This window comes from Salvia splendens, chromosome 10, assembly GCF_004379255.2.
Source record: "Salvia splendens isolate huo1 chromosome 10, SspV2, whole genome shotgun sequence".
Taxonomy (NCBI): domain Eukaryota; kingdom Viridiplantae; phylum Streptophyta; class Magnoliopsida; order Lamiales; family Lamiaceae; genus Salvia; species Salvia splendens.
The window spans coordinates 11,807,653-11,833,620 of record NC_056041.1 but is presented as its reverse complement, the minus strand read 5'-3'; the positions used below and the strand labels follow the sequence as shown (position 1 = coordinate 11,833,620).

The 25,968-nt window shown below is 39.1% G+C and overlaps 5 protein-coding genes across 5 annotated transcripts; 4 read left to right on the top strand and 1 right to left on the bottom strand.

Moving 5' to 3' along the window:
• The first annotated feature begins 3,610 nt into the window (after positions 1–3,610).
• Positions 3,611–8,855, top strand: LOC121750674 (auxin response factor 2B-like). The gene is made up of 15 exons (XM_042145254.1): positions 3,611–3,995; positions 4,082–4,200; positions 4,508–4,603; positions 4,720–4,776; positions 4,878–5,033; positions 5,124–5,208; positions 5,368–5,458; positions 5,530–5,694; positions 5,965–6,084; positions 6,169–6,244; positions 6,352–6,523; positions 6,628–7,568; positions 7,651–7,841; positions 7,970–8,150; positions 8,411–8,855. Exons 1-14 carry the CDS (start codon positions 3,905–3,907, stop codon positions 8,133–8,135), a joined length of 2,526 nt encoding a protein of 841 aa, XP_042001188.1. The 5' UTR covers positions 3,611–3,904; the 3' UTR covers positions 8,136–8,150; positions 8,411–8,855.
• A 1,947-nt stretch (positions 8,856–10,802) lies between these two features.
• Positions 10,803–14,425, top strand: LOC121750675 (auxin response factor 2B-like). Its single transcript, XM_042145255.1, has 12 exons — positions 10,803–11,181; positions 11,268–11,386; positions 11,694–11,789; positions 11,906–11,962; positions 12,064–12,219; positions 12,310–12,394; positions 12,554–12,644; positions 12,716–12,880; positions 13,151–13,270; positions 13,355–13,430; positions 13,538–13,709; positions 13,814–14,425. The coding sequence occupies exons 1-12, from the start codon at positions 11,091–11,093 to the stop codon at positions 14,350–14,352; spliced, it is 1,767 nt and encodes a 588-aa protein (XP_042001189.1). The 5' UTR covers positions 10,803–11,090; the 3' UTR covers positions 14,353–14,425.
• Positions 14,426–16,154: 1,729 nt separating this feature from the next.
• On the top strand, positions 16,155–21,289 carry LOC121750673 (ATP-dependent Clp protease ATP-binding subunit ClpA homolog CD4B, chloroplastic-like). The gene is made up of 10 exons (XM_042145253.1): positions 16,155–16,386; positions 16,903–17,485; positions 17,708–17,823; positions 17,903–18,025; positions 18,108–18,293; positions 18,594–18,809; positions 19,014–19,231; positions 19,420–19,495; positions 19,586–19,675; positions 19,803–21,289. The coding sequence occupies exons 2-10, from the start codon at positions 16,918–16,920 to the stop codon at positions 20,985–20,987; spliced, it is 2,778 nt and encodes a 925-aa protein (XP_042001187.1). The 5' UTR covers positions 16,155–16,386; positions 16,903–16,917; the 3' UTR covers positions 20,988–21,289.
• Positions 21,290–22,254: 965 nt separating this feature from the next.
• On the top strand, positions 22,255–24,506 carry LOC121750581. Its single transcript, XM_042145139.1, has 5 exons — positions 22,255–22,809; positions 23,144–23,469; positions 23,549–23,704; positions 23,780–24,022; positions 24,122–24,506. Exons 1-5 carry the CDS (start codon positions 22,353–22,355, stop codon positions 24,248–24,250), a joined length of 1,311 nt encoding a protein of 436 aa, XP_042001073.1. The 5' UTR covers positions 22,255–22,352; the 3' UTR covers positions 24,251–24,506.
• A 328-nt stretch (positions 24,507–24,834) lies between these two features.
• On the bottom strand, positions 24,835–25,901 carry LOC121751281 (acyl carrier protein 1, chloroplastic-like). The gene is made up of 4 exons (XM_042145997.1): positions 25,747–25,901; positions 25,427–25,525; positions 25,234–25,356; positions 24,835–25,116 (listed from the first exon to the last, which is right to left on the bottom strand). Exons 1-4 carry the CDS (start codon positions 25,804–25,806, stop codon positions 24,991–24,993), a joined length of 408 nt encoding a protein of 135 aa, XP_042001931.1. The 5' UTR covers positions 25,807–25,901; the 3' UTR covers positions 24,835–24,990.
• Between the last annotated feature and the right edge of the window lie 67 nt (positions 25,902–25,968).

Here is a 25,968-nt window from a genome sequence, read left to right as displayed (position 1 = left end):
CAAGTATCACATTTATTTAGAGATACAAATACAATTGACTTCTTTCTACGTGGGACCACCTTGACAATTTAAGGGGAGACCGAAGTAAATGGAAAATTAGGAAAGAGTTACGTTAGTGTGCTAACTAATTTATAATAATAATTAATAAATTTTAATACTGTATATTAATATTATCAACACAGATACATAATTATATCAATACAACATGTAAATTTAAATATCAACACAAAAACATAATTTATCAACACAAGAAAGATTGATAAATTTATGTCTTTGTGTTGATATTTTTAACATATAAAATTGATATTTAGTTATTAGTTATTAATATAAAAAGTTAGCATTTGATCACACACCCATATTATAATATTTATATTTAGCTTTTAATTAGCAACCAAACCTACTAATGAAAAAGTTTCATTTCCTTCATTAAATGATATTTATAAAATGTTAATGCATCTTTGTCACACGTACACTACATTAATGACATGTCAATTGGGGCTTCGTATTTATTTATTTTTCTAGCTAGCTGTCTGGTATATTTTTAATACTGTACAATTTTTTAAAGCTAGAAGTCGACTATGATAATTGGTGAGAGGGAAGGGGTTCGAGTCCTCAATAGGGTAAATGAGGAATCATTATTGATCATTTTTAAATAAAAAAATCTGACTAAGATAATTTAAAATACTTTCACTAAATATTACTTTCTCCATCCGTCATAGAGAGTCACATTTGAGTTCGACAGTTTTAAGAAATATACAGAAAAGTGGGTGAGAAAACTCAGAAAGATAGTAGAATGCGTAACCAATTTTTATATAGTATTACAATAGAATGTGAGTAGAATGAGTGAGTAGAAAGTGAGGTATACCTATAATTTATATTCCTTCCGTCTCATAGAAATAAGTCATGTTTCTTTTTTCGTCCGTCTCATAGAAATAGTCCATATCCATTTATGGAAACATTTTTCTCCTTTTCCCTTTATTATTCACAATCCATTACACAATTTCAACTACTTTTTCTCATACTCTCATACTTTACCAATTATACATTAAAACCCGTGCGATACTAAAAAGTTTATTTCTATGGTACGGAAGGAGTAATAAAATTGAACTAAGTCTCCTAATAATAGATAAATTAAAATGGTAAATAAAAAATCCTAACGGACGGAGGGATTATCAACTTTAATCAATATGGAGTATAATTTTTCCAAGAAATCCGAAGCTAGAAGTTAGAAATGTTTCATCACTCATAAATGTCCTCAATTTGATTTAATATACATATTGCAGTCCTAACATGAAAGTAAATAGTACTCCGTATTTTACTAGTACAAAGTACTAAAAAGTAAAATAATTTTATTCTTATTATAAAAAAAGTTTAAAAAAATGAATAAATTATGACTGGAAACATCACCCGTTTAAATCGGTGTGGTTGTCCTGAAGCCCATGACCCATCATTCTATAGTTTCTCCCTCATCAACTATTAGCTAACAGTGAATCCCAGACCTTTTAGACCATCCACAACGCGTCTCGCGCCGGGCTCGCGTCTCGTCTCGGAGAGACGAGACCCCCGCGAGACGCATTGCAGCGGCCATCTCGTCTCCAGCTCGCGACCGGCTCGTCGCGTAGCTCGTCTCGGAGAGACACGAGACGAGCTGTCTCGCCACGCGCCCGAGACACGTGGCACGTCCCCATGCGTGCGTGACGCCCACTCGCTGGCCCGCGAGTGGGCGTCGTCACTGATGACGCAATAATTCATTTTTTTTTTTTTAAAAATCGATTTTTAATAAAAAAATTTTTTTTTTTTTTTCAAACGGTAATATTACCGTTAAATATTTATTTTCATTTTTTAAATTTTTAATTTTTTTACTCTATAAATAATTATATTCCATACTCATTTCAAACACAAACACACATCTATTCCTCTCAAATCCTCTCTATCACTCCAATTTCCATCTTCAATCAACTCAAACAAATGGATCCTTTTGAGCAAATGCGTCAATTAATGGAACAATCACTCGAAGAAGATCGACGACGAGAGGCGGAGGAAGCCGCACCACCCCCACGACGCTCCCGGAAGTACATCAATCGGAACCGGGAGGAAGCCGCCGCACGGTTAGTACGCGACTACTTCTGCGATAACCCGATTTGGGGAGATACCTATTTCCGTCGCCGTTTCCGCATGCGGAAACCGCTATTTCTCCACATAGCGAATACTTTGGCGGCCAGGGAGGAGTTCTTCCGAGAAGGGTTCGACGCGGTCGGTCGTCCCAGCCACACGACGCTGCAGAAATGTACTGCAGCCATCCGGCAGCTTGCGACTGGACAAACGGCCGACATATTCGACGAATACCTGCACATCGGAGACAGTACTGGGCGCTTGTGCTTGCTCAACTTCTGCAGAGGCGTCCGGGCAGCCTTCAGTGACGAATTTCTCCGGAGGCCAACCACGGAGGATTGTCAGTTCCTCCTCAACCTGCACGAACAAGTGCACGGATTCCCCGGGATGCTTGGCAGTGTCGATTGCATGCACTGGCAATGGAAGAATTGCCCGGTGGCTTGGAGGGGTTCCTACACGAGCGGCCACAAAGGCACCCACCCAACCGTTGTACTCGAGGCCGTTGCCGACTACCGACTTTGGATCTGGCACGCGTACTTCGGGGTCCCTGGCTCGAACAACGACGTAAACGTGCTCCAACAGTCCGACCTCTTTACCGAAGTTTTGGATGGTAAAGCGCCGGCCATCAACTTCGTCGCCAACAACCGACGGTATAAAATGGGGTACTATCTCGCCGACGGCATCTACCCGAAGTGGCCGACCTTCGTGAAGACGTGCGGCAGGCCAGCGAACCCAAAGCAGGCTCTTTTTGCGCAGAAGCAGGAGGCTGCGCGCAAGGATGTGGAGAGGGCGTTCGGGGTTCTCCAAGCGCGCTTCAACATCATCAAAGCCCCGGCTCGTTCGTGGTTCATGGAGAGCATGGTCGACATCATGTATACGTGCATAATCTTGCACAACATGATTGTCCGAGACGAAGGACCCGATGCCGGAAATTGGTTCGACCCCGAATCCCCTGGAAGCTCAACTGCAAGTAGTCCGCCGCGAAGTGGAGCGCATCCATCTATACAAGAACGGTTGGCTATTCGGGCAAGGACACGCGACTCTAGCGCCCACACCCAACTCCAAGAGGATCTAATTGAGCACATTTGGGAAAACTTTGGCGGAGAATATTAAATTATGTCATTTTTATTTTTTTAGAATTTTAATTATGTCTTCGCTTTTTTAATGTTAAGTTGTAATATTGTTTTAATTTTAATAAAGTGTGTTTGTTTAAATTGAATTGGGTTTTAAAAAAAATTATAAATTAAATTGAATGAATAGTAATTAAGAGACGGTATAGAGACGGTTAATTGACGGAGCGTTGCAGCCTCCGTCTCTTAGTTAAGAGATGGAGGAAAAAAGGACAGTGGGGCCCTCAAATAGTGCTCAAATAGTAGTTAAGAGACGGTTTAAGAGACGGTATAGAGACAGCGTTGTGGATGGCCTTAAGCTCTCCCTCTCTCTACAGTTCCCTCTCTCATCAACTACTACTATTAGTTTACAGTGAATTCCACACCTTTTAAGCTCTTCCTCTCTCTACAGTTCCTCTCTCATCAACTACTACTATTAGTTTACAGTGAATTCCACACCTTTTAAGCTCCCCATGCTTCAACATATCCTCACTACACCTCCACACGAACTCCACTGAAAATATCTCATAACAATTCCTCTCAATTTTTGTTACACTTGCCGTTTATAACCCTCACTGCTAGCGCATAATTGTCCCGAATTTTGCCCTATTCCGCTTGTTTCCCGGTGGTATTTTGCTGTGAGATGAGAGATCTGGCTGTCATGAATTAAGGCGCCTGAACCAATGGATTCTCCCGAGGTTTTGATCAAAGGGTGTAACGACGTCGGCGGTGCCGATCCCGCGCCGGGGAACATGAATTCCGACGCCGGGAGAGGTAATTCCTGATGTATTATTCACGGTTTTGATTTTGCGTTGCTCGTGTTTCTCGGCTTTCTGAATTTGCTTTTTTCGCTTTGGTAGCGGTGGATGCTGAGAGAGCGTTGTACACAGAGCTGTGGAAGGCGTGTGCGGGGCCGCTGGTGACGGTGCCGCGCGAAAATGAACTTGTATTCTACTTCCCACAGGGGCACATCGAACAGGTTTTCTCCCTTTTATTCTGTTTTAGTTTATTAGGGGGAAATTGGCTGGTATCGAGGGCTTTAGTTGATCTAATTAACTCATGATTTTAGTTTGTTTAATTTTGATTTTGAGATTTATGACACTCACATGTGAAATTTAGTTATATTCCGGCGGGTTTGGAACTGAAATTTTGGTCTGGTTGAAACATCTTTTAGGGGTTGTTTGAATAAGGGTTTCCTTTTTTATCTTAAACATTTGTTAGTTTTTCCTAACTGGGAAGGTATTTATTTAGCTCTCTGCTTATAGTTTGTGGATTCATGGTTGTAGGTCGAGGCATCGACAAATCAGAGCTCGGACCAGCAGATGCCAGTGTACAATCTTCCTCCGAAGATCCTTTGCCGAGTGGTTAATGTCCTTTTGAAGGTACTCCGTAGTTAGTATTCGTGAATACTTATAAATTGAGCTATTGGAATTTCGGGTTCGTATACAATATGTTTAATGGTTTTCTGACCGGGATAATGTGCTTTTCTGGTGATTAGGCTGAAGCGGATACTGATGAAGTGTTTGCTCAGATTACCTTGATGCCTGAAGCAAATGCAAGTTTATCTGTGTTGCATAATCTACATTTTATGAATTTCCGTATTTTGTTATAATTTACTTGGGTTATTTTGTAGTAGTAATTAATTTTCTGATGCAGCAAGATGAAAATGCAGAGAGGAAAGAACCACCTCCTTCTTCTCCACCACATCTCCGTGTCTATTCTTTTTGTAAAACTCTTACTGCATCAGATACTAGCACTCATGGTGGATTCTCGGTCCTCAGACGGCATGCTGATGAATGTTTGCCACCACTGGTTAGGATGAATCCTCCTGAACTATATGAAATTATTATATGTTGCGGCTCATTTTTAATGTTAATAATAAGGTTTTGTCTCCTATGATAGGACATGTCACGGCAACCTCCAACCCAGGAGTTAGTGGCCAAAGATTTGCATGGACAAGAGTGGCGATTCAGGCACATATTTCGTGGTACATAAATTTGCAACAAAACTAAGTTCACAGTTTAAAACCAGATATAGAACTGAATGCAACCATATGCTATAAGTTCACAGATATAATTTTCATTTTGAAATGTAAAATTCTCACTTGTGGGGGGCAATAGCACTAATTTTAGTTGTGGAATGCCAGGTCAACCACGCAGGCACCTTCTTCAGAGTGGTTGGAGTGTCTTTGTTAGTTCTAAGAGGCTGGTTGCTGGGGATGCCTTCATATTTTTGAGGTGTGATGCTGCTCTAGATATTGATCTATGATGTTTATTCATAATATCACTAATGAGTAACAAACTTGCAGAGGTGAGAATGGAGAACTGCGTGCTGGAGTGAGGCGTGCCATGAGACAACAGGGTAATGTTCCATCATCTGTCATATCTAGCCACAGCATGCATCTTGGTGTCCTTGCAACAGCTTGGCATGCTATTCAGACCAATACCATGTTCACTGTTTATTACAAGCCCAGGTACGTTACATAATTTATGATCAAACTGTCTATCTTGTGTCTTGGTGAATTCCCCCATTCACGTTTCTGCTGATTTGTTAGAGTAAAGCATTTGAGTGTTACTCTGTAGAAGCAGCCGAGTGTTTATGATTTCTGTCTTGTTTTCCTTTTTGTAGAGAGATTATTTATCTTGTCACCTTTGTTGAGTGTTGATTAAACGTAGATTTCTTGTGCGTGTGATCAGTAAGGATGCTAATTCAATGTCCTTACAATGTCTTTTATCTGCTACAGGACTAGTCCAGCTGAATTTATTGTTCCTTATAATCAATACATGGAGTCCATTAAACAAAATTATTCAATAGGAATGCGATTCAAAATGAGATTTGAAGGTGAAGAAGCTCCAGAACAGAGGTAGGGGAGCATGTTAGCATTTGTGACATTGACAAGAATTCATTGAACTTGAGTGAAAATTTTATTCTGATGTTGATTACGTAGGTTCACTGGAACTATTGTTGGTTCTGAGGATGCAGATCCAAATAGATGGAAAGATTCTAAATGGAGATGCCTTAAGGTATATGATTGGCCCTCTAATAACGACTAGGATTCAAGACTAGCTATCACATTATTAATTTTTTACCCTATCATTTTGGTAAGTTTATTGCATTTTTCTTTGTTAAGGTGCGGTGGGATGAAACTTCAGCAATTGTTCGACCTGAGAGAGTTTCACCCTGGAAAATAGAACACACACTTTCTCCTCCTGTATTAAATCCGGTTCCAGTGCCCAGACCTAAAAGGCCTCGATCAAGTGTCCTACCCTCATCGTCTGAAACCTCTGTGCTTACTAGGGAAGGTCGGTTTTTCTGTTCTCTCTGCATGAGAAACTTCTGTGAGAGCTATATTTTGTGATTTATCAGCTGTTGAGTGGATATCTTAATCATCTGTTGTGCAATACAGGTCCTACAAAGATGACTGCTGACCCTGCACCTGCTAACCATGGGTTCCCAAGGGTCTTGCAAGGTCAAGAATCATCGACCTTGAGAAGCCCTTTCTCTGAGAGCATTGAATTGGACTCCCCTGAAAAGTCGTATTTGTGGAAGCCGACATTAGAGGAAGAGAAGATTGATGTTTCTGCTTCAAGAAGATATGGAGCAGATAACTGGTCACCTTTAGGGCGCCCAGAGTCGTCATTTACAGATCTGTTATCAGGATTTGGCTCAAAAACTAATGCACACCGTGGTTTCAGTATGCCTATTGGCAATCAATCAAATCCTAAGCGACAGACACAGGAGTGCGATGCAAAGTTTAGCTTAATGGGGAATATTTGGTCGATAATGCCTTCTGGTCTCTCATTTAATCCAATGGATTCTAGTACAAAGAATCATGTTCAAGGAACTGACACTTCTTTTCTTGCTCGTGGAGATAGTAGACATGGAGCCTTTAGAGACTTTTCCATGATTAATGATCTTAGAGGTGACAATCAAGGAGCAAACTGGTCTATGCCCCCTCCTGTTTCAACATACCTTCAAATGAGAACTTCTGAGCCTAAAGAGTTGATGCCGAAGCCTGTATTTGCAGAGAAACAAGATACCATGAAGCAAAAGGAAGGGAACTGCAAGCTCTTTGGTATTCCCCTCATAAGTAAATCTGCACCTTCAGAACCAGAAATCTCAAATAGAAATGGGCTAAACTCACCTGGTTTTACTCCAAACTCTGGACATTCTCATCAATTCCCTGCATTTGAATTGGATCAAAAGTCTGATCAATCAAAGGGATTGAAAGCAGGAGATCATGGAGTTGCTGCTGGCGAGCAAGAGAATCAATTCCCGTCCTTCCCTCCTTCAGGAACAGAGAGAGAAACCAAAGGTCATTCTGGTTCATCCAGGAGTTGCACCAAGGTTTTCATCTGAAACTTGATATTTCTTTTTGCATGAATATTTTATATTCACTTCTCCTTTTCTGAGAGTCTCATGATTTCAGGTTCAAAAGCAAGGGTCCGCCCTTGGTAGGTCTGTGGATCTGGCCAAATTCAACAATTATGATGAATTGATATCTGAATTGGATGATCTCTTCGAATTTGGGGGTGAACTCAAGGCTAGGAACAAGAATTGGCTAGTTGTGTACACTGATGATGAGGATGACATGATGCTTGTTGGAGATGATCCTTGGGGGTAAGATATTACCTTGATTATGTCATAGAACTTATGTTTTAAGTTTGTCTTGAGAATGCCGATTTCATTGAATTTCATTCTAATATATTGTTGTATGCTCATATCATCTGGTCCTTGGTTGAAAACAGGGAGTTTTGTTGCATGGTCCGCAAGCTCTTAATCCTTACAAAAGAGGAAATGCTACGTATGAACCCAGGGTCCTTAAACTCAAAGGGAGAGGATACTTCATCAATCGCAGACGGTGTAGATGCTAATGTCCAGAGTTTTCCATCATTGAGCCCAGATGACTACTAGTTATGTTCTGTCCTGGTAATTTTTTTGTCCTCTACAGGAACTTCCTTTTCAAATTACCGCCTATTCTAGCATGTCAGTCCTTTTGTGCACATGTGTTCTTGAACATGAAAGCATGTGTGTACTCCTATGATTCTATTTTTCTTCCCTTTACTTAAGTTGATTTTTTCCCCCTTGTTTATGCGGGTGAGTTGGTAATTGGAGGCGATGCTTCAACGTATCTTTGTTGTCTATTGATGATTGATTTCTCAATCACCACTAATAATGCTCTCTTACAGGTGTGTTGAATCATGGTGTGACTGTATATTCCATCTGACCGTTGAATCCTGGGAAAAGTTGAATGGTGAGATGTGAGTGGAGTCCCTTCAGCATGACGACCAGATGCTCTTATATATAGATACACCTAAGAAATTTCAATTTTGGATCCCTTGGTACATAATGTGTTTGACATTATATTAGATTGGTATGTGCCACCAGATGTTCAACCTCTGTAAATAGGCGCCAGTCGAAAAATCTGCAGCATGGATGTAATGCAGAAGAATAGTTAAGGGTTTGTTCCTGCAGAATTGGTGGTTTAATGTGTAGGGGTATATAGTGTGTTGCCGGCATTAGTATAAATCTGGTTGGCCTACGAGGTGAGTACATATTATATCTGCACTCATGTACAGCTAAATAGTTTGTGATCTGGTTTTAATCTGCACAATGTTAAATTTATTTCAAGTATTGGTCAGCTGTTTTAATCTTACCCAATCATACTTTACTTAAATGCCCCTGAGTGTCTTTTAAGTTAGTCATGTTGATGTGTAAATCAATTTTAGCAATTTAGAAATAAAGGTGTTTGATTATTTTATGGCTTCGTATGAATGAATTGAGTAGATTGGAAAGTGAATGAAATATGTGATACAACGGCAATTGTAGAAGTAAAATATTGGAAGGCATTAAGATTTGTTATTTTTAATTATATTTTCCGTAGAGACAGTTTTGGCAATTGTCGTTTTTATTTTTAAAGAAAAAGTTGTGTCTACAAGTTAAATATGCGTATAAGAGTGAAATTAGATGCAAACAGAGGTTGATCAGAAAACAATACCCTTATTTTTTAAATCTTAATAGTTATACAACATCTACTTAATTTTTAAGTTTATGGAGTATTATTTAATTTGATAAAAGTAAATTACTACGGTACATTTAATTATTTGATCGTTTGATGCTGTTGACTTCTTTATTTATAGTTCTGTATCTTCTATGAATGGGTACTTCAAATTTGTTAGGATTATAATTATAATGTTTTTGGCCTTCGGCAATTAGTTATCATATGCTTAAGCGAGAATTGGTAATTCGCTATCAAGATTTTATAATTATTTTTTATATTTAGATGTTTCGTTGTTGTTAACATTTTTCCTACCCTCTTTTTTTCTGAAATATCAAAAAGTATTCTTGCTAATTTACAAATGTTTTATAGTATTGTTTTTCTTCTGCTAAACAAATCCATTCTAATTGTAAAAAACCCTAGACCTTAATTTCTATTTATATTATTTTACTTAATTTGTAGTGGTTTATAAGTAGCATATGTATTTAAAGATACAACTACAATTGACTTATACGTAGGACCACCTTACCGATTTAGGGGGAGACTGAAAATTATGAAGAATTAGGCACATCGGAATATGTATATTTAGCTATTAATTAGCCAACCAAACCTACTAATGAAAAATTTTCTTTTCTTCGTTTAATAATGATATTTATAAAATGTTAATGCGTCTTTGTCTCACGTACACTACATTAATGACATAACAATTTGGGGCTTCATATTTATTTTTCTAGCTAGCTGTCTTGTACACATATTTTTAATATTAGTACAATTTATTAAGCTAGAAGTCGACTATGATAATAAAAATCGTTTTTATATATTTTGAACGACAAAATGGAGCACATAATTTTTCCAGGAAATCCAAAGTTAGAAGTTAGAATCATCACTCAATAAATGCCCTAAATTTAATTTAATTTAATTGAATTGAATTCAATTCAATTCATTTCATTTGCAGTCTATTATTAAAGTAACTAATCTTACTAGTTTTTGACTAACGAATAAAAAGTAGTATATAAAAAATGAAATAATTTTATTCTTATTTTTTTTTGATTTAATACCGAATCCGCAGAATCCGACTAGTCCTGCGTTGAAAAGTTTAAAAAATGAATAAACTAAGGCTGGAAACATAACCCGTTTAAATCGGTGTGGTTGTCCTGAAGCCCATGACCCATCATTCTACAGTTCCTCTCTCATCAACTATTAGGCCATCCACAATAGGCGCCCAGCGACCGCCCAGCCGAGCGCCGGCGCTGGGCGATCTATTGCAGCCGCCCAGCGGGCGATTGGAGAGAGAAACCGCGCAGCGCTGGGCGGTGCGCTGAACAGTCCGTTCGGCGCTATTGCAGCGCCCGGATCGCCCAGCGCACCGCCTAGCGCGAAAAAATATATTTGTTAATAATGATGTGGATAGTATGTGGCTGGGCTATAGCTGGGCTATTGCTGGGCTATTTGCTTGTTTTGATGATGTGGCAGGAGGATTTTTAGTGCTGATAATGTGGCAGTGGCTGGGCTATGACTGGGTTGCTGGGATATTCCTATTGTGGATGCCTTAGCAAACAGTGAATCCCACACCTTTTAAGCTCTTCCTCTCTCTCTACAGTTCCTCTCTCATCAACTACTACTATTAGTTTACAGTGAATTCCACACCTTTTAAGCTCCCCATGCTTCAACATATCCTCACTACACCTCCACACGAACTCCACTGAAAATATCTCATAACAATTCCTCTCAATTTTTGTTACACTTGCCGTTTATAACCCTCACTGCTAGCGCATAATTGTCCCGAATTTTGCCCTATTCCGCTTGTTTCCCGGTGGTATTTTGCTGTGAGATGAGAGATCTGGCTGTCATGAATTAAGGCGCCTGAACCAATGGATTCTCCCGAGGTTTTGATCAAAGGGTGTAACGACGTCGGCGGTGCCGATCCCGCGCCGGGGAACATGAATTCCGACGCCGGGAGAGGTAATTCCTGATGTATTATTCACGGTTTTGATTTTGCGTTGCTCGTGTTTCTCGGCTTTCTGAATTTGCTTTTTTCGCTTTGGTAGCGGTGGATGCTGAGAGAGCGTTGTACACAGAGCTGTGGAAGGCGTGTGCGGGGCCGCTGGTGACGGTGCCGCGCGAAAATGAACTTGTATTCTACTTCCCACAGGGGCACATCGAACAGGTTTTCTCCCTTTTATTCTGTTTTAGTTTATTAGGGGGAAATTGGCTGGTATCGAGGGCTTTAGTTGATCTAATTAACTCATGATTTTAGTTTGTTTAATTTTGATTTTGAGATTTATGACACTCACATGTGAAATTTAGTTATATTCCGGCGGGTTTGGAACTGAAATTTTGGTCTGGTTGAAACATCTTTTAGGGGTTGTTTGAATAAGGGTTTCCTTTTTTATCTTAAACATTTGTTAGTTTTTCCTAACTGGGAAGGTATTTATTTAGCTCTCTGCTTATAGTTTGTGGATTCATGGTTGTAGGTCGAGGCATCGACAAATCAGAGCTCGGACCAGCAGATGCCAGTGTACAATCTTCCTCCGAAGATCCTTTGCCGAGTGGTTAATGTCCTTTTGAAGGTACTCCGTAGTTAGTATTCGTGAATACTTATAAATTGAGCTATTGGAATTTCGGGTTCGTATACAATATGTTTAATGGTTTTCTGACCGGGATAATGTGCTTTTCTGGTGATTAGGCTGAAGCGGATACTGATGAAGTGTTTGCTCAGATTACCTTGATGCCTGAAGCAAATGCAAGTTTATCTGTGTTGCATAATCTACATTTTATGAATTTCCGTATTTTGTTATAATTTACTTGGGTTATTTTGTAGTAGTAATTAATTTTCTGATGCAGCAAGATGAAAATGCAGAGAGGAAAGAACCACCTCCTTCTTCTCCACCACATCTCCGTGTCTATTCTTTTTGTAAAACTCTTACTGCATCAGATACTAGCACTCATGGTGGATTCTCGGTCCTCAGACGGCATGCTGATGAATGTTTGCCACCACTGGTTAGGATGAATCCTCCTGAACTATATGAAATTATTATATGTTGCGGCTCATTTTTAATGTTAATAATAAGGTTTTGTCTCCTATGATAGGACATGTCACGGCAACCTCCAACCCAGGAGTTAGTGGCCAAAGATTTGCATGGACAAGAGTGGCGATTCAGGCACATATTTCGTGGTACATAAATTTGCAACAAAACTAAGTTCACAGTTTAAAACCAGATATAGAACTGAATGCAACCATATGCTATAAGTTCACAGATATAATTTTCATTTTGAAATGTAAAATTCTCACTTGTGGGGGGCAATAGCACTAATTTTAGTTGTGGAATGCCAGGTCAACCACGCAGGCACCTTCTTCAGAGTGGTTGGAGTGTCTTTGTTAGTTCTAAGAGGCTGGTTGCTGGGGATGCCTTCATATTTTTGAGGTGTGATGCTGCTCTAGATATTGATCTATGATGTTTATTCATAATATCACTAATGAGTAACAAACTTGCAGAGGTGAGAATGGAGAACTGCGTGCTGGAGTGAGGCGTGCCATGAGACAACAGGGTAATGTTCCATCATCTGTCATATCTAGCCACAGCATGCATCTTGGTGTCCTTGCAACAGCTTGGCATGCTATTCAGACCAATACCATGTTCACTGTTTATTACAAGCCCAGGTACGTTACATAATTTATGATCAAACTGTCTATCTTGTGTCTTGGTGAATTCCCCCATTCACGTTTCTGCTGATTTGTTAGAGTAAAGCATTTGAGTGTTACTCTGTAGAAGCAGCCGAGTGTTTATGATTTCTGTCTTGTTTTCCTTTTTGTAGAGAGATTATTTATCTTGTCACCTTTGTTGAGTGTTGATTAAACGTAGATTTCTTGTGCGTGTGATCAGTAAGGATGCTAATTCAATGTCCTTACAATGTCTTTTATCTGCTACAGGACTAGTCCAGCTGAATTTATTGTTCCTTATAATCAATACATGGAGTCCATTAAACAAAATTATTCAATAGGAATGCGATTCAAAATGAGATTTGAAGGTGAAGAAGCTCCAGAACAGAGGTAGGGGAGCATGTTAGCATTTGTGACATTGACAAGAATTCATTGAACTTGAGTGAAAATTTTATTCTGATGTTGATTACGTAGGTTCACTGGAACTATTGTTGGTTCTGAGGATGCAGATCCAAATAGATGGAAAGATTCTAAATGGAGATGCCTTAAGGTATATGATTGGCCCTCTAATAACGACTAGGATTCAAGACTAGCTATCACATTATTAATTTTTTACCCTATCATTTTGGTAAGTTTATTGCATTTTTCTTTGTTAAGGTGCGGTGGGATGAAACTTCAGCAATTGTTCGACCTGAGAGAGTTTCACCCTGGAAAATAGAACACACACTTTCTCCTCCTGTATTAAATCCGGTTCCAGTGCCCAGACCTAAAAGGCCTCGATCAAGTGTCCTACCCTCATCGTCTGAAACCTCTGTGCTTACTAGGGAAGGTCGGTTTTTCTGTTCTCTCTGCATGAGAAACTTCTGTGAGAGCTATATTTTGTGATTTATCAGCTGTTGAGTGGATATCTTAATCATCTGTTGTGCAATACAGGTCCTACAAAGATGACTGCTGACCCTGCACCTGCTAACCATGGGTTCCCAAGGGTCTTGCAAGGTCAAGAATCATCGACCTTGAGAAGCCCTTTCTCTGAGAGCATTGAATTGGACTCCCCTGAAAAGTCGTATTTGTGGAAGCCGACATTAGAGGAAGAGAAGATTGATGTTTCTGCTTCAAGAAGATATGGAGCAGATAACTGGTCACCTTTAGGGCGCCCAGAGTCGTCATTTACAGATCTGTTATCAGGATTTGGCTCAAAAACTAATGCACACCGTGGTTTCAGTATGCCTATTGGCAATCAATCAAATCCTAAGCGACAGACACAGGAGTGCGATGCAAAGTTTAGCTTAATGGGGAATATTTGGTCGATAATGCCTTCTGGTCTCTCATTTAATCCAATGGATTCTAGTACAAAGAATCATGTTCAAGGAACTGACACTTCTTTTCTTGCTCGTGGAGATAGTAGACATGGAGCCTTTAGAGACTTTTCCATGATTAATGATCTTAGAGGTGACAATCAAGGAGCTAAATAGTCTGTGATCTGGTTCTAATCTGCACAATATTAAATGTTTTCAAGTATTGGTCAGCTGTTTTAATAGTTCGTTATTTTAGCTTTGTTCCAGCATTTGAATATTAAACCAGGGTACATGCATCTTATCGATTATGAAAACATGCAATCATGAATGTTTTGGATGATCCTGGTGCAGAGAAGGTAACAAAGTAAAGAATGGCGTGGCGTGATGCTTCTTGTCCGTCCGTATAAGCAAATGTCAAATTATTACCATAATGTCAATTAAGAAACTACTCGTAGATGTGTTAAACAAAAAGCTGTGAGTGCCCAATAAGGAAATTCCTATTTTGTGAATTACCGGTAATCGACTTTGTTGTCGATTTTGATATGAATAAATGAGAGAATCTATTGGAGAAAAACGAAGAAGAAACAAAAGAATGAACCTAACCAGATTTTCAGATAAAATAAAATCATACCAATAGGAATCTTCTTGAGCTAACTTGTTTGGTGGGATCCTCCTCCACGTCCCAAAATGGACAAATTAGAGGTATAATAAAAATTATGTATCACTAGAAAAATATGAAAATGTTTTCAATGCCAAAATATCCGATGATGATATTATTCACATGAAATTAGTTTAAATAAAGCATGATGATGAAAAGAAGTAGAGAAATTGTGGTGGCGTAGGGCTTTTCCTAATCCGAAGAAAACAAAATAGTGTAGGTCCATTTTATGTTGATATTTAAAACATCCCAATTTCTTGGGATCTTATTTTGTGGCGATACTCACTCCACAACTCCAGCACTCTACCCCTTTGCTAGCTTCTTTTTTATTTAATTTCACAAAATAAATCTATAAAACAAAAAACTCGTCAAAATTCTTTTTACAGACACACACATGCTTAAGTCAATAAACGAAAATGTTTATGTTGGGTGGTGATAGTATTAAATAATACTACTGTCAGTTGTTTTTTGTTATTATTATTGATTATCTTGACAAAATTAACCAACGGTTAACTTATCCATCACGATTTGGATGTTATAATTGTCCCAAAATAAAGTGGATTTGACTGATTGATCAAATGTTTAAGGTCATCATACGTATATAGTTAGCTCGTTTATTTCTGTAATCAATAATGGGGTTTAAATTCCAATTTCCAATGCTCATAGTCGGTGAAACTGTTGTTTTTTTTGTTTTTTTTTTGTTTTCTAATGTACTTGGTCAATTCTTTCTATATTTCTATTTCAAGGTCTAATGAGAAATTTTTATGACATGAAAATTTTAAAATAATCATTTCGAGAAATTACCAATAAATAGGAGGTTAGGATCACAAAATTGTATAGGTTCGATGTCTTACTTTTCAACATAAAAAAATACAAATCAAAGACAACAAACACAACTTAAATATTTTTAAACTATTACCAATAAATAGGAGGTTGGGATCACAATCGAATAAATGAGAAATTGTTAATATTATTGTTTCATTGAAAAAAACAGATAAAAGCAACCAATAAAATATTGGCACAGGGGTAAAATAGGTAAATCCAGAAACTCCAACCTACCACAATAATAATCTGGAAATAGCTGTGGCCACGCATTAAAATATTGTACCTTGTTTACAACAATACCCATTGTTAACGTGTACAACTATTCTATGCACGCATAAGACTGTTATCCAGATAGTTTGCAGCGCAAGATAAATGAACTGGAACCGTCAGATCATCTGACTCTCGAATCCAACATTTCGAGATAATTTCGTCGCTGCATCGAAAAATGGCAAAAACGTTAAAAGTCTGTAAAATAAAATAGAAAAAAAATCAAAGAGGAGAGAGAGAGAGGCTATTATCGATTTATCATCCACATTTATCTATATATCTCTTGCTGGCATATCGGCAATTGAGCACGTGAAAATCCGGCCGACTAAATTTAGGGGTGCCTCTTCTTCCTCTCTCTAGAAAACGGAAGGGACCCTTTTACTCCTTATTTATAAATTTATTCATCTTTTATTGTCGGATTAGTGTATCGGCGACTGCGATTGCCTTTTTCGTTCATTTAGGTGAGCTATTATTCTTCTTCACCTGATTTATCGACGTGGGTTCCGGCTCTGTTATGGGTTTTTTGTGTCCTTCAATTAATTCGATGCTTCGTTGAAAAAACCTGGTCTTTGTGATTGGAAATTAGTGTTGTTTTTGTTAATTGATTGTATGCAATCAGAATTGCTGTTTGGATAAGTCCAGGTTTATTTTGGGATTTTGGTAGTATTTCCTACTATCAGTATGAGTCTGTAATTATATTGTGCAAAGTATTGTTTTTTGCTAAGATTTGAGCTTTCTACTTGTATCTGAATTCGGACAGCAATCAACATCTTGATCTTATTTCAGCTGCGGGAAGACTCCACGTATATTCTTTGCTTGTGGAAAAAAGTTGATTTCTTGTTAATTAATATCGTGGAACTCGTTGGTTGTAGGGATGCATATTTTGTGTATATTGATGATCAACCAATTGTTGGTCTAGTGATTTTTGCTCTGCTTGAGCGAGCTATCTAACTAATTAATTTTGATTCTTTATGCAGTCCTTTGAGGTAGACATGGCACGTGTTTTAGTTCAATCGACCAATTTGCCATCTTCGGTTGGTTTTGTAAATAATGGCCAGTTTGAGGGATCGATCAAAAACAAAAAGGCATCCACAATGCTCTGCTCTACAAAGTCGTCTCATGTGACAGTGAGGAGTTACTCAGGACTCCGAGGAGCTAATGCCTTGGACATGTTGGTGAGGAGAAGTGGCCAGACACTTCAATCAAAGGTTGCGTCAGTCACCTTTGGCAAGCGAGGGAAGAAACAAAGAATGGGGCCACGAGCAATGTTTGAGCGCTTCACAGAAAAAGCTATTAAAGTCATTATGCTTGCGCAGGAAGAGGCAAGACGGCTTGGCCATAACTTTGTTGGAACCGAACAGATCTTGCTTGGGCTTATTGGTGAGGGCACTGGTATTGCTGCTAAGGTCCTTAAGTCCATGGGGATAAATCTCAAGGATGCACGTGTAGAGGTTGAGAAAATCATTGGACGAGGGAGTGGGTTTGTGGCCGTGGAGATCCCTTTTACGCCCCGTGCAAAGCGCGTTTTAGAACTCTCTTTAGAGGAAGCTCGTCAGCTCGGTAAATTTGTTTTGCACTTTTTTTTTTCTTATCATGTTCTAATTCAGTACCTTATTGATTGTTAGTGCATGCCTTTTGTTTTCATCTCTGAATGGATATAACTATCTTGCAGCGTTGACTATGTTATTTTGTTAAGCTTTAGCCTTTTGATTTTCAAAATGATTTTTGTATTGGACCTGTTTGTCATCTAAGTTTTCATGTTGGCACTTACTGTTGATTCAGGTCACAATTACATTGGCTCGGAGCACTTGTTGTTGGGATTGCTCCGTGAGGGTGAAGGTGTGGCAGCTCGTGTCCTTGAGAATATAGGTGCTGACCCCAGCAACATTAGAACTCAGGCAAGTGTTTCTTTCTCTTTTTCTTTATTGCACTTTTTTTTGTAACTTTTAAATTTAACAAACTGTTACGGGTGGTTAGGTTATTAGAATGGTGGGTGAAAGTGCTGAGGCTGTTGGAGCTGGTGTTGGAGGTGGCAGCTCTGGCAATAAGATGCCCACACTGGAGGAGTATGGTACCAATTTGACCAAGCTAGCAGAGGAGGTAATATTCTTCTTGGGTTCTATATCTTATTTAAAATTTTTTATGAAGGCTCTTCTTAATCGAACCCTCTTGATTATTTCAGGGTAAGCTGGACCCAGTTGTCGGAAGGCAGGATCAAATTGAGCGTGTGACTCAAATTCTGGGACGTCGCACTAAAAATAACCCATGTCTCATTGGAGAACCAGGAGTTGGGAAGACAGCCATTGCTGAGGGCCTCGCTCAGAGAATTGCCACTGGGGATGTTCCAGAGACCATTGAGGGGAAAAAGGTTAGTTAGTTGATGGCATTATGATGATGATGAAAACTAAAAAGCATATATGCTGTTTGGCTGAATGGTTAACCTGGGGGACAAACTATGAGAAGATGCACGGACTTAAATTTGGATGTATGAAATATAGTATTTAGTGATAATGATGGAAAATAGATATTTCTTCACATTTTTTCTCCTTCTGTGTTCTGATTATTGATGCTGCTATACTGGAACCACAATTTTGAGAAGGAAGTCCTCATTTGTTCATTTCCATGTTTTTTTCTATAACCATTGAATGTTTATTTTGGCCTATATCAGGTTATCACTCTAGATATGGGGCTTCTTGTTGCTGGGACGAAGTATCGTGGTGAATTTGAAGAAAGATTGAAGAAGCTTATGGAGGAAATTAAACAAAGTGATGAAATTATTCTCTTCATCGATGAGGTGCACACATTGATTGGTGCAGGAGCTGCCGAGGGGGCAATTGATGCTGCAAACATATTGAAGCCTGCTTTGGCTCGTGGTGAATTACAGGTAAGCAGGGATGTATGTTATTGTTGTACTCCGTACTAGCCAGCTACTTTTGCATCATATGCAATGAAAGTTTCTAGGAAAAGATGCAGTATGCGTTCCAAATAATCCATTATTTGTTATGTTTGTGATATGCACTTCACTGTGAGTTTTTTTTTTCGAGAAATAAATATTTGTTTATCAATGCTGACTTAGATCTACTTGCAGTGTATAGGTGCCACTACACTTGATGAGTACCGGAAACACATCGAGAAGGATCCTGCACTCGAAAGGAGGTTTCAACCTGTCAAGGTCCCTGAACCAACAGTGGATGAAACCATTCAGATTCTTAAAGGGCTTCGTGAGCGCTACGAGATTCACCACAAGCTTCGTTACACTGATGAATCTTTAGTTGCTGCAGCACAATTGTCATATCAGTATATCAGGTATAGAGTTTTCAACCTCTAATGGTTAGTTTGCATTCATTGCTAATTGCTTATTAAGTGGATAGAGGGTTTATCATCTTTGATTTTGTTTGCCACTTCAAGTGCTATTATTTTCCCTTTTCAAAATGTTTGTATAAGTTTTTTATTTCCAATTAGCTCTGTACTAACTATCATTTCGCCTGTTATAGCGATCGCTTTTTGCCTGATAAGGCAATTGACTTGGTCGATGAAGCTGGCTCGCGAGTCCGACTTCGTCATGCACAGGTAGGCCCTTAGAAGTTCACTTACCGTTTATCGGTGTTATATGAAGTGGTGGTATTATATGAAGGTGATTTATCATTTTATCCTCTGCAGCTACCTGAGGAAGCTAGAGAGCTTGAGAGAGAACTCAGGCAGATAACGAAGGAGAAGAACGAGGCTGTCCGAGGTCAAGATTTTGAGAAGGTAAATTTTAAATTATGATGTATAGTATATGTTCTCGTTGTAGTTATAAGGTAGTTAGAATGTTTCATCTCTCTGGTGATTATACATGCTCGGTTCCCGAACTAACTGATGTCAATCAAATTGTTAGGCTGGAGAGCTACGTGATAGAGAAATGGATCTTAAGGCACAGATATCGGCTCTCGTAGACAAAAACAAGGAGATGTCAAAGGCAGAGAGTGAGGCTGGTGATGGAGGTCCAGTAGTCACAGAGGTTGACATTCAACACATTGTTTCTTCTTGGACTGGCATTCCTGTAGAGAAGGTGTCCACTGACGAATCCGACAGACTCCTCAAGATGGAGGAGACCCTTCACACAAGGGTCATTGGGCAAGACGAAGCTGTCAAAGCCATCAGTCGTGCTATTCGCCGCGCCCGTGTTGGTCTCAAGAATCCGAACCGCCCTATCGCTAGCTTCATCTTCTCTGGTCCAACTGGTGTGGGGAAATCAGAATTGGCTAAAGCACTCGCAGCCTACTACTTTGGATCTGAAGAGGCCATGATCCGGCTCGATATGAGTGAGTTCATGGAGAGACACACTGTATCGAAGCTCATTGGTTCCCCTCCTGGTTATGTTGGTTACACTGAAGGTGGGCAGCTAACAGAGGCCGTTCGCCGCCGCCCGTACACCGTTGTGCTCTTTGATGAGATTGAGAAGGCTCACCCTGATGTCTTCAACATGATGCTTCAAATTCTTGAAGATGGAAGGTTGACCGACAGCAAAGGTAGAACCGTCGACTTCAAAAACACACTGCTCATCATGACATCAAACGTTGGAAGCAGTGTGATCGAGAAGGGAGGCCGTCGTATAGGTTTTGATCTGGACTACGACGAGAAGGACAGCAGTTACAACCGTATCAAGAGTTTGGTAACGGAAGAGCTGAAACAGTACTTCCGGCCGGAGTTCTTGAACAGATTGGACGAAATGATAGTATTCCGGCAGCTCACCAAACTCGAGGTGAAGGAGATTGCTGATATAATGCTCAAGGAGGTCTTTGAGAGGCTCAAAACCAAGGAAATTGAGCTTCAGGTGACTGAGAGATTCAGAGATAGGGTGGTTGACGAAGGTTACAACCCGAGCTACGGAGCTAGGCCTCTCCGGAGAGCCATCATGAGACTCTTAGAGGATAGCATGGCAGAGAAGATGCTCGCGCGCGAGATCAAGGAAGGCGACTCTGTTATTGTCGATGTGGATTCCGATGGAAATGTGATCGTCCTCAACGGGAGCAGCGGCACCCCTCCCGAGCCGGCAGCACCCGAGCCTGTGGTAGTTTAGGCTTAACTCGGACCGCTGGTGTTGTCGGCACTGTGTTCGATGTTTGTCCGTGAAATGTTTATCAGGTGACGCCGTCGACTGTGATGGTGGCCGGACTTGGTCTGCCAACGGCCGTGCCGTGGGCAATACCAGCTCATTATATCCATTACACTGATGAACTGTATGAAATTTGTAGCTTTTCACTAGGAGGTTATGTTGTTTGAAAATGGCGATCCGCTTAAGACATTGGTTTTCAATGTTTGTTTCAGGGTGGCTGTATTAAACTGTTGATCCACTAGAAGCATAATACTTTTCTATTTTCATTTGCAGTGTCTAAAAGTAGTACTAATATCAATTCATTTTATTGGGTAGTATGTCATCATTATTGTAAATGAGCCATTTTTTAATTTAGAAATCCATGAAAATGGAACATAAAATTCGAGAAAGAAAGTGAAGTATGATATTATTCATGAGATCATCACCAAGTCGTCGTAGTATATTATTAGTAAGTATTCCTGCCTGTCACGCGGGGTTCGATCCCCGGAGGCGTTATTATTGTTTTTGCCATTTAATCTCCAAAGTCACGCGATAGTTTTTAAGTAATTACATATTCCAAACATTTGTTTCTGGCAAGTAAATATTACTCTTATCTAAGAGTTAATTGAAGAAGTTACTTAGAATCATTTTCCGAATTTGATAGACATTTCGCATAAGCTTCTTTTGTTACAAACATGTCTCAAATAATAATTTTATTTGTATAATGACTTCGTATTGTGCTTTATAACAAGATATTCCACCCTCGATTTGGCGTATTAAAGAAAATGCAAATGAAGAGGTATGGGATTGTATCTATCTTCTAAACAAATAACATGTCACGAGATACATTAGTTTTACGAAATTTGGAGTATAAAACAAAATTATATTAATCAATAGTGTTAATACATGGCATATATTGATACACATAACAGCCTACTTGATTATGCGTCATTGCATATACTTCCAATCACTTAATTAATTGTCAATTTCAACCCTCGATTTTTTCCATTTGGCTATTTTTCTTGTGGTAACTTTCATTAGTGTAAATAAAATCATACAGAATGTCCACATCTAGCCCATGTTTAGTTTCGTATACAACTACAACTACTCTATAATAGTATTATACTATTCTCTCTCTCTTTTTTATCTCAATTATTTTAAACGTTGTTTGTATCCATATTCTGGAACATGCCATAAAAGTCTTGTGATTTGCGTCAAATCATATTATAATATACGTGTTCTTAGATTTTGTGTATGTCCATTAATCACCTAATCGTCGAAAAGAGCATTATTTACTAGTTATACACAACACAAATCCAAACACTCTTCTTGATTCTCCCACCACCAAAAATGGCAGCAAACCTTGCAATAATCATGATAACAATCCTATTCCTAGTCATTCATCATCAAACCACTACCATGGCAGCTACAAACGTCGTAAAAACCGAGGTTTTCCGGTCGCCGGAGATAGTGATGGAGCCCGGATTAGTGTCCAACAAGAACTACTTCAAGGTCGATTTCCCAGGCGGACACATCGGGCTGAAGAGCTTCAACGCGGAGTTAGTTGATGAGAGAGGAGATCCGGTGCCTCTCCATCAAGTTTATCTCCATCACTGGGTTCTCAACCGATACTTTGCTCGGAGAAACAGTAGTGGAGATAATGATCTGAGCATCGTGAGAAACAGTGGGATTTGCGAGAATGGATTGTCTCAGTATTTTGGTGTGGGAGCTGAAACGCGCAGAACATCGACTTATATTCCTCATCCCTATGCAATCCAGGTCGGAGATCCGGCCACTATCCCGGAAGGTACTTCACTAATAATACTCTCTTCGTCCCCTAAAAATAGATGCTTTTGGATTGACTTAATGTGAAATTCATAAAATATGAAAGAGAAAAAGGAAAGCAATTGAAATAGTATTAGTGTATACTAGGATCATCAACCTTATTAGTAGTTTAATGTGTAGTGAAAATGTTTCTAAAAATAGAAAGTGGACTGATTTTGCGGGACACACTAAAATGACAAAAGTAGGCTATGATAGAATACTTTTTGTGGAGAGAGTGAGTACGAAAATAGATAAATTAACTTAATTTGTAGTGTAAAATTTCAAGATCAATAAATATATATGTACCATTTATACAGGGTATGAGGAAGGGTGGGTGCTGAATGTGCACGCCATTGACACGCGTGGAGCAGATGATAAAATGGGATGCACGGAGTGCAGGTGTGATCTCTACGGTTTTTCTGAAGCCGGAGGTGGATTACACTGCTGTCCTGATGATGGTAGATGCAGACTCAAACAAGGGTTTCATGGCGAAAATAAGAGAATTTATTTGAGGTATACTGTGAAATATGTGGAATGGGATTCATCTTCAATTCTACCCGTTGATATCTACATTCTCGACGTCACTGATGTTTGGACAAAAGCTGATCAATCCAAAGGAATCAGAGCTACTCACCATTGTAAGGTAATTGATTTTAAACTTCACAAACTTGATTTGTGTTAGAATATTGTTATTCTAATTAGATTGATGAGTTGTTGTGTAGGTTGAATATGGAGTTGAATCTTGTGGTGGTGGAGTCGAGAAAGATGGCTGCGTTGATACGGAAAGTGTGAGTTTTAGTTTTCCGGTTGGTGGAGAAGTAGTGTATGGGGTTGGACACCAACATGCCGGGGGTGTAGGCACCACACTATATGGCCAGGTAATTAACTTTTTCTAATTCTCCGATGTGAGATGCTACTTTGAACGCAACAGTTGACACGTGTATTTGAAACAGGGAGGAAGACCCATATGCTCATCGAAGCCAATATATGGGGAAGGAAATGAAGCTGGAAACGAGGTTGGTTTTATCGTGGGGATGTCCACGTGTTACCCGACACCGGATGCACCAGTCAAGATTTCGGTGGGAGAGACGCTCACTCTTGTATCAAACTATAGCAGCCTTGAAAGCCATACTGGAGTCATGGCCTTGTTTTACCTCTTACTTGCTCACACTGATCCTAAGCCTCTTCCAACCCTGGTGAGTATTTTTACATGCCTTCCCTACACCAACAAATAATTACTTACTATTAATAATTTGTAGTATCATTTATTTTTGAATTTGGGTTACAACTTACAGGCGTCTAAATTTACGATGGTGCCCGAATTCGTTTGGCCAGTCGCCCTTTTGGGGCTTGTTGTTATTGTCATCGTTGTCGCGTGGAATGGTAGAAATGGAAATTCAGAAGGTTATGAAGCTATACCATGAGCATGCTTACTATCTACGGTGCCTCATTAATTTTGTGGACCTAATGTAGAGTTATGTTTAATTTTGCATAAATGGATGTATCTAGTGTGGGCTTAGCTTCTCTTGTAACAAATATTTTAATACGGAGTAGATGTTCTAGTTCTTGTATGGGGTACGCATACTTGTAATGATGTTTAAAACAAGATAATTATATGAATATTGTTCATATAATTGTGCCAAAAAATCAATAAAATAATAGTAGTAATGTTTGTATGAATCGCGTAGTGTATTTTCTGAAAAAAAAGTTGTATGAGTGACCACAACCTTTAGTGTAATCAAATGTACAATATATGTACTTGATATATCTATGGGGATAGAATTCTCTTCATGAATTCCAATGTGCTCCTTCCGTTCCCTATAACTGCACTAACTTTTCATCTTATTTTCCAACTTAATTCAGTTCATTCTATAATTTTATAAGTAGTTATTTTATACGTAGAGAACTATAAACTTGTCCTTTTAATACTAAGAATTTGCATTTTTGTGTAATGAAATAATGCACACCAATAGTAGAAGAGGCTGTACAAATCACCCAAAGTCCATGCTAGAACCAAATCAAGATAGTGATATACCTCTGAATGAAAGATTCTACCAAACAGGCAAATTTGAATAGAGCTTTCATGTCCCCAACTACAATATTTGAGTTTTGTGATAGCAAAAATGTAAACGAAAATAATCCTAAATTGACACGAAAGAAGGTATCAAGATTTGCTGGCAACGAGCTGTTCAATGAGATCAGCAGCTTCTTGGATGCAGCTTATGTTGTCTTGGTTATCCTCTTGCACCGTTATGTCAAACTCTTCTTCCAGCCCCATTACAATCTCCACCTGCACGTCAACAACAAACATACAACTCATGATTTTTCAGTACCAGAAAAGGCAGGTAGATTTGGACATTATCAAAAGTTGCTTCATCATGTCATTATCGAAAGTATGGGACATTACAGTGTCAAGGGAGTCGGCTCCAAGATCCGTGAAAGTAGTCTGAGGGGTGATTTCCTTGTCAGCAGGCAATGCAAGCTGCTTCCTCACTATCTCACACACTTTGTCCACTGTTTCTTTCTTTGCCTGCACACACACATATATTTGTATCTCAACATGAAAGAAAGAGGGAAGAGAGAGATGTCCGAGTTCTTACAGCACAAGAAATTTGGAAGCGGGAAGAAGTGAGACGAGGGAAACCAGGTGTCCTACCCCAACCAACTGTTGCCAACCTTAAACTCTTGCTCGTCATCATCTGCCACAACTTATTACATTACGGGGCAGTTTGGTAGGGAAGATAATTCAACAAAACATAATAAGAACACACAGTTTAGGTCATAACGTTATTACATCACATTTATGTACATTAGTAAACCTACATTTCGTTTTTGCTTCTCAGTTTCTTGTTTTTAGTCCAAAAATGCAAAAACAGAATCTACCTACTGGAAGTTTTCAAGAATATATCAACTTTTTCACCTGGTTGAGCAATCGAACTGAAGTTCTTGAGCAAACAAAATTGGCAGAAACAGAGGCCATGGTTGAGCTGAGATGATGAAGCAAGCAGGAAGTGAGAACTCTGATTTAGCAACTGAGGTGTGAAGGACTGGTGAATATTCAGCCTTATCAACTGCAAGTCCTATCCCTATATTTGTTGTTTCTTGCAATCACATTTGGATTAGTTGGGCCCCCTTATTACAA

Coding starts and splice junctions, on each gene's coding strand:
- LOC121750674 (XM_042145254.1), top strand. CDS start 3,905: ATGGATTCTCCCGAGGTTTTGATCAAAGGGTGTAACGACGTCGGCGGT. Junction 5,695..5,964: donor ACTGTTTATTACAAGCCCAG/GTACGTTACATA, acceptor TATCTGCTACAG/GACTAGTCCAGCTGAATTTA. Junction 7,842..7,969: donor GTTGGAGATGATCCTTGGGG/GTAAGATATTAC, acceptor GGTTGAAAACAG/GGAGTTTTGTTGCATGGTCC.
- LOC121750675 (XM_042145255.1), top strand. CDS start 11,091: ATGGATTCTCCCGAGGTTTTGATCAAAGGGTGTAACGACGTCGGCGGT. Junction 12,220..12,309: donor ATGAATGTTTGCCACCACTG/GTTAGGATGAAT, acceptor CTCCTATGATAG/GACATGTCACGGCAACCTCC. Junction 12,881..13,150: donor ACTGTTTATTACAAGCCCAG/GTACGTTACATA, acceptor TATCTGCTACAG/GACTAGTCCAGCTGAATTTA.
- LOC121750673 (XM_042145253.1), top strand. CDS start 16,918: ATGGCACGTGTTTTAGTTCAATCGACCAATTTGCCATCTTCGGTTGGT. Junction 17,486..17,707: donor AGAGGAAGCTCGTCAGCTCG/GTAAATTTGTTT, acceptor CTGTTGATTCAG/GTCACAATTACATTGGCTCG. Junction 18,026..18,107: donor TGACCAAGCTAGCAGAGGAG/GTAATATTCTTC, acceptor TGATTATTTCAG/GGTAAGCTGGACCCAGTTGT.
- LOC121750581 (XM_042145139.1), top strand. CDS start 22,353: ATGGCAGCAAACCTTGCAATAATCATGATAACAATCCTATTCCTAGTC. Junction 22,810..23,143: donor TCCGGCCACTATCCCGGAAG/GTACTTCACTAA, acceptor CCATTTATACAG/GGTATGAGGAAGGGTGGGTG. Junction 23,705..23,779: donor GCACCACACTATATGGCCAG/GTAATTAACTTT, acceptor TATTTGAAACAG/GGAGGAAGACCCATATGCTC.
- LOC121751281 (XM_042145997.1), bottom strand. CDS start 25,806: ATGGCCTCTGTTTCTGCCAATTTTGTTTGCTCAAGAACTTCAGTTCGA. Junction 25,526..25,746: donor CAGTTCGATTGCTCAACCAG/GTGAAAAAGTTG, acceptor AAGTTGTGGCAG/ATGATGACGAGCAAGAGTTT. Junction 25,117..25,233: donor GAGCCGACTCCCTTGACACT/GTAATGTCCCAT, acceptor GTTGACGTGCAG/GTGGAGATTGTAATGGGGCT.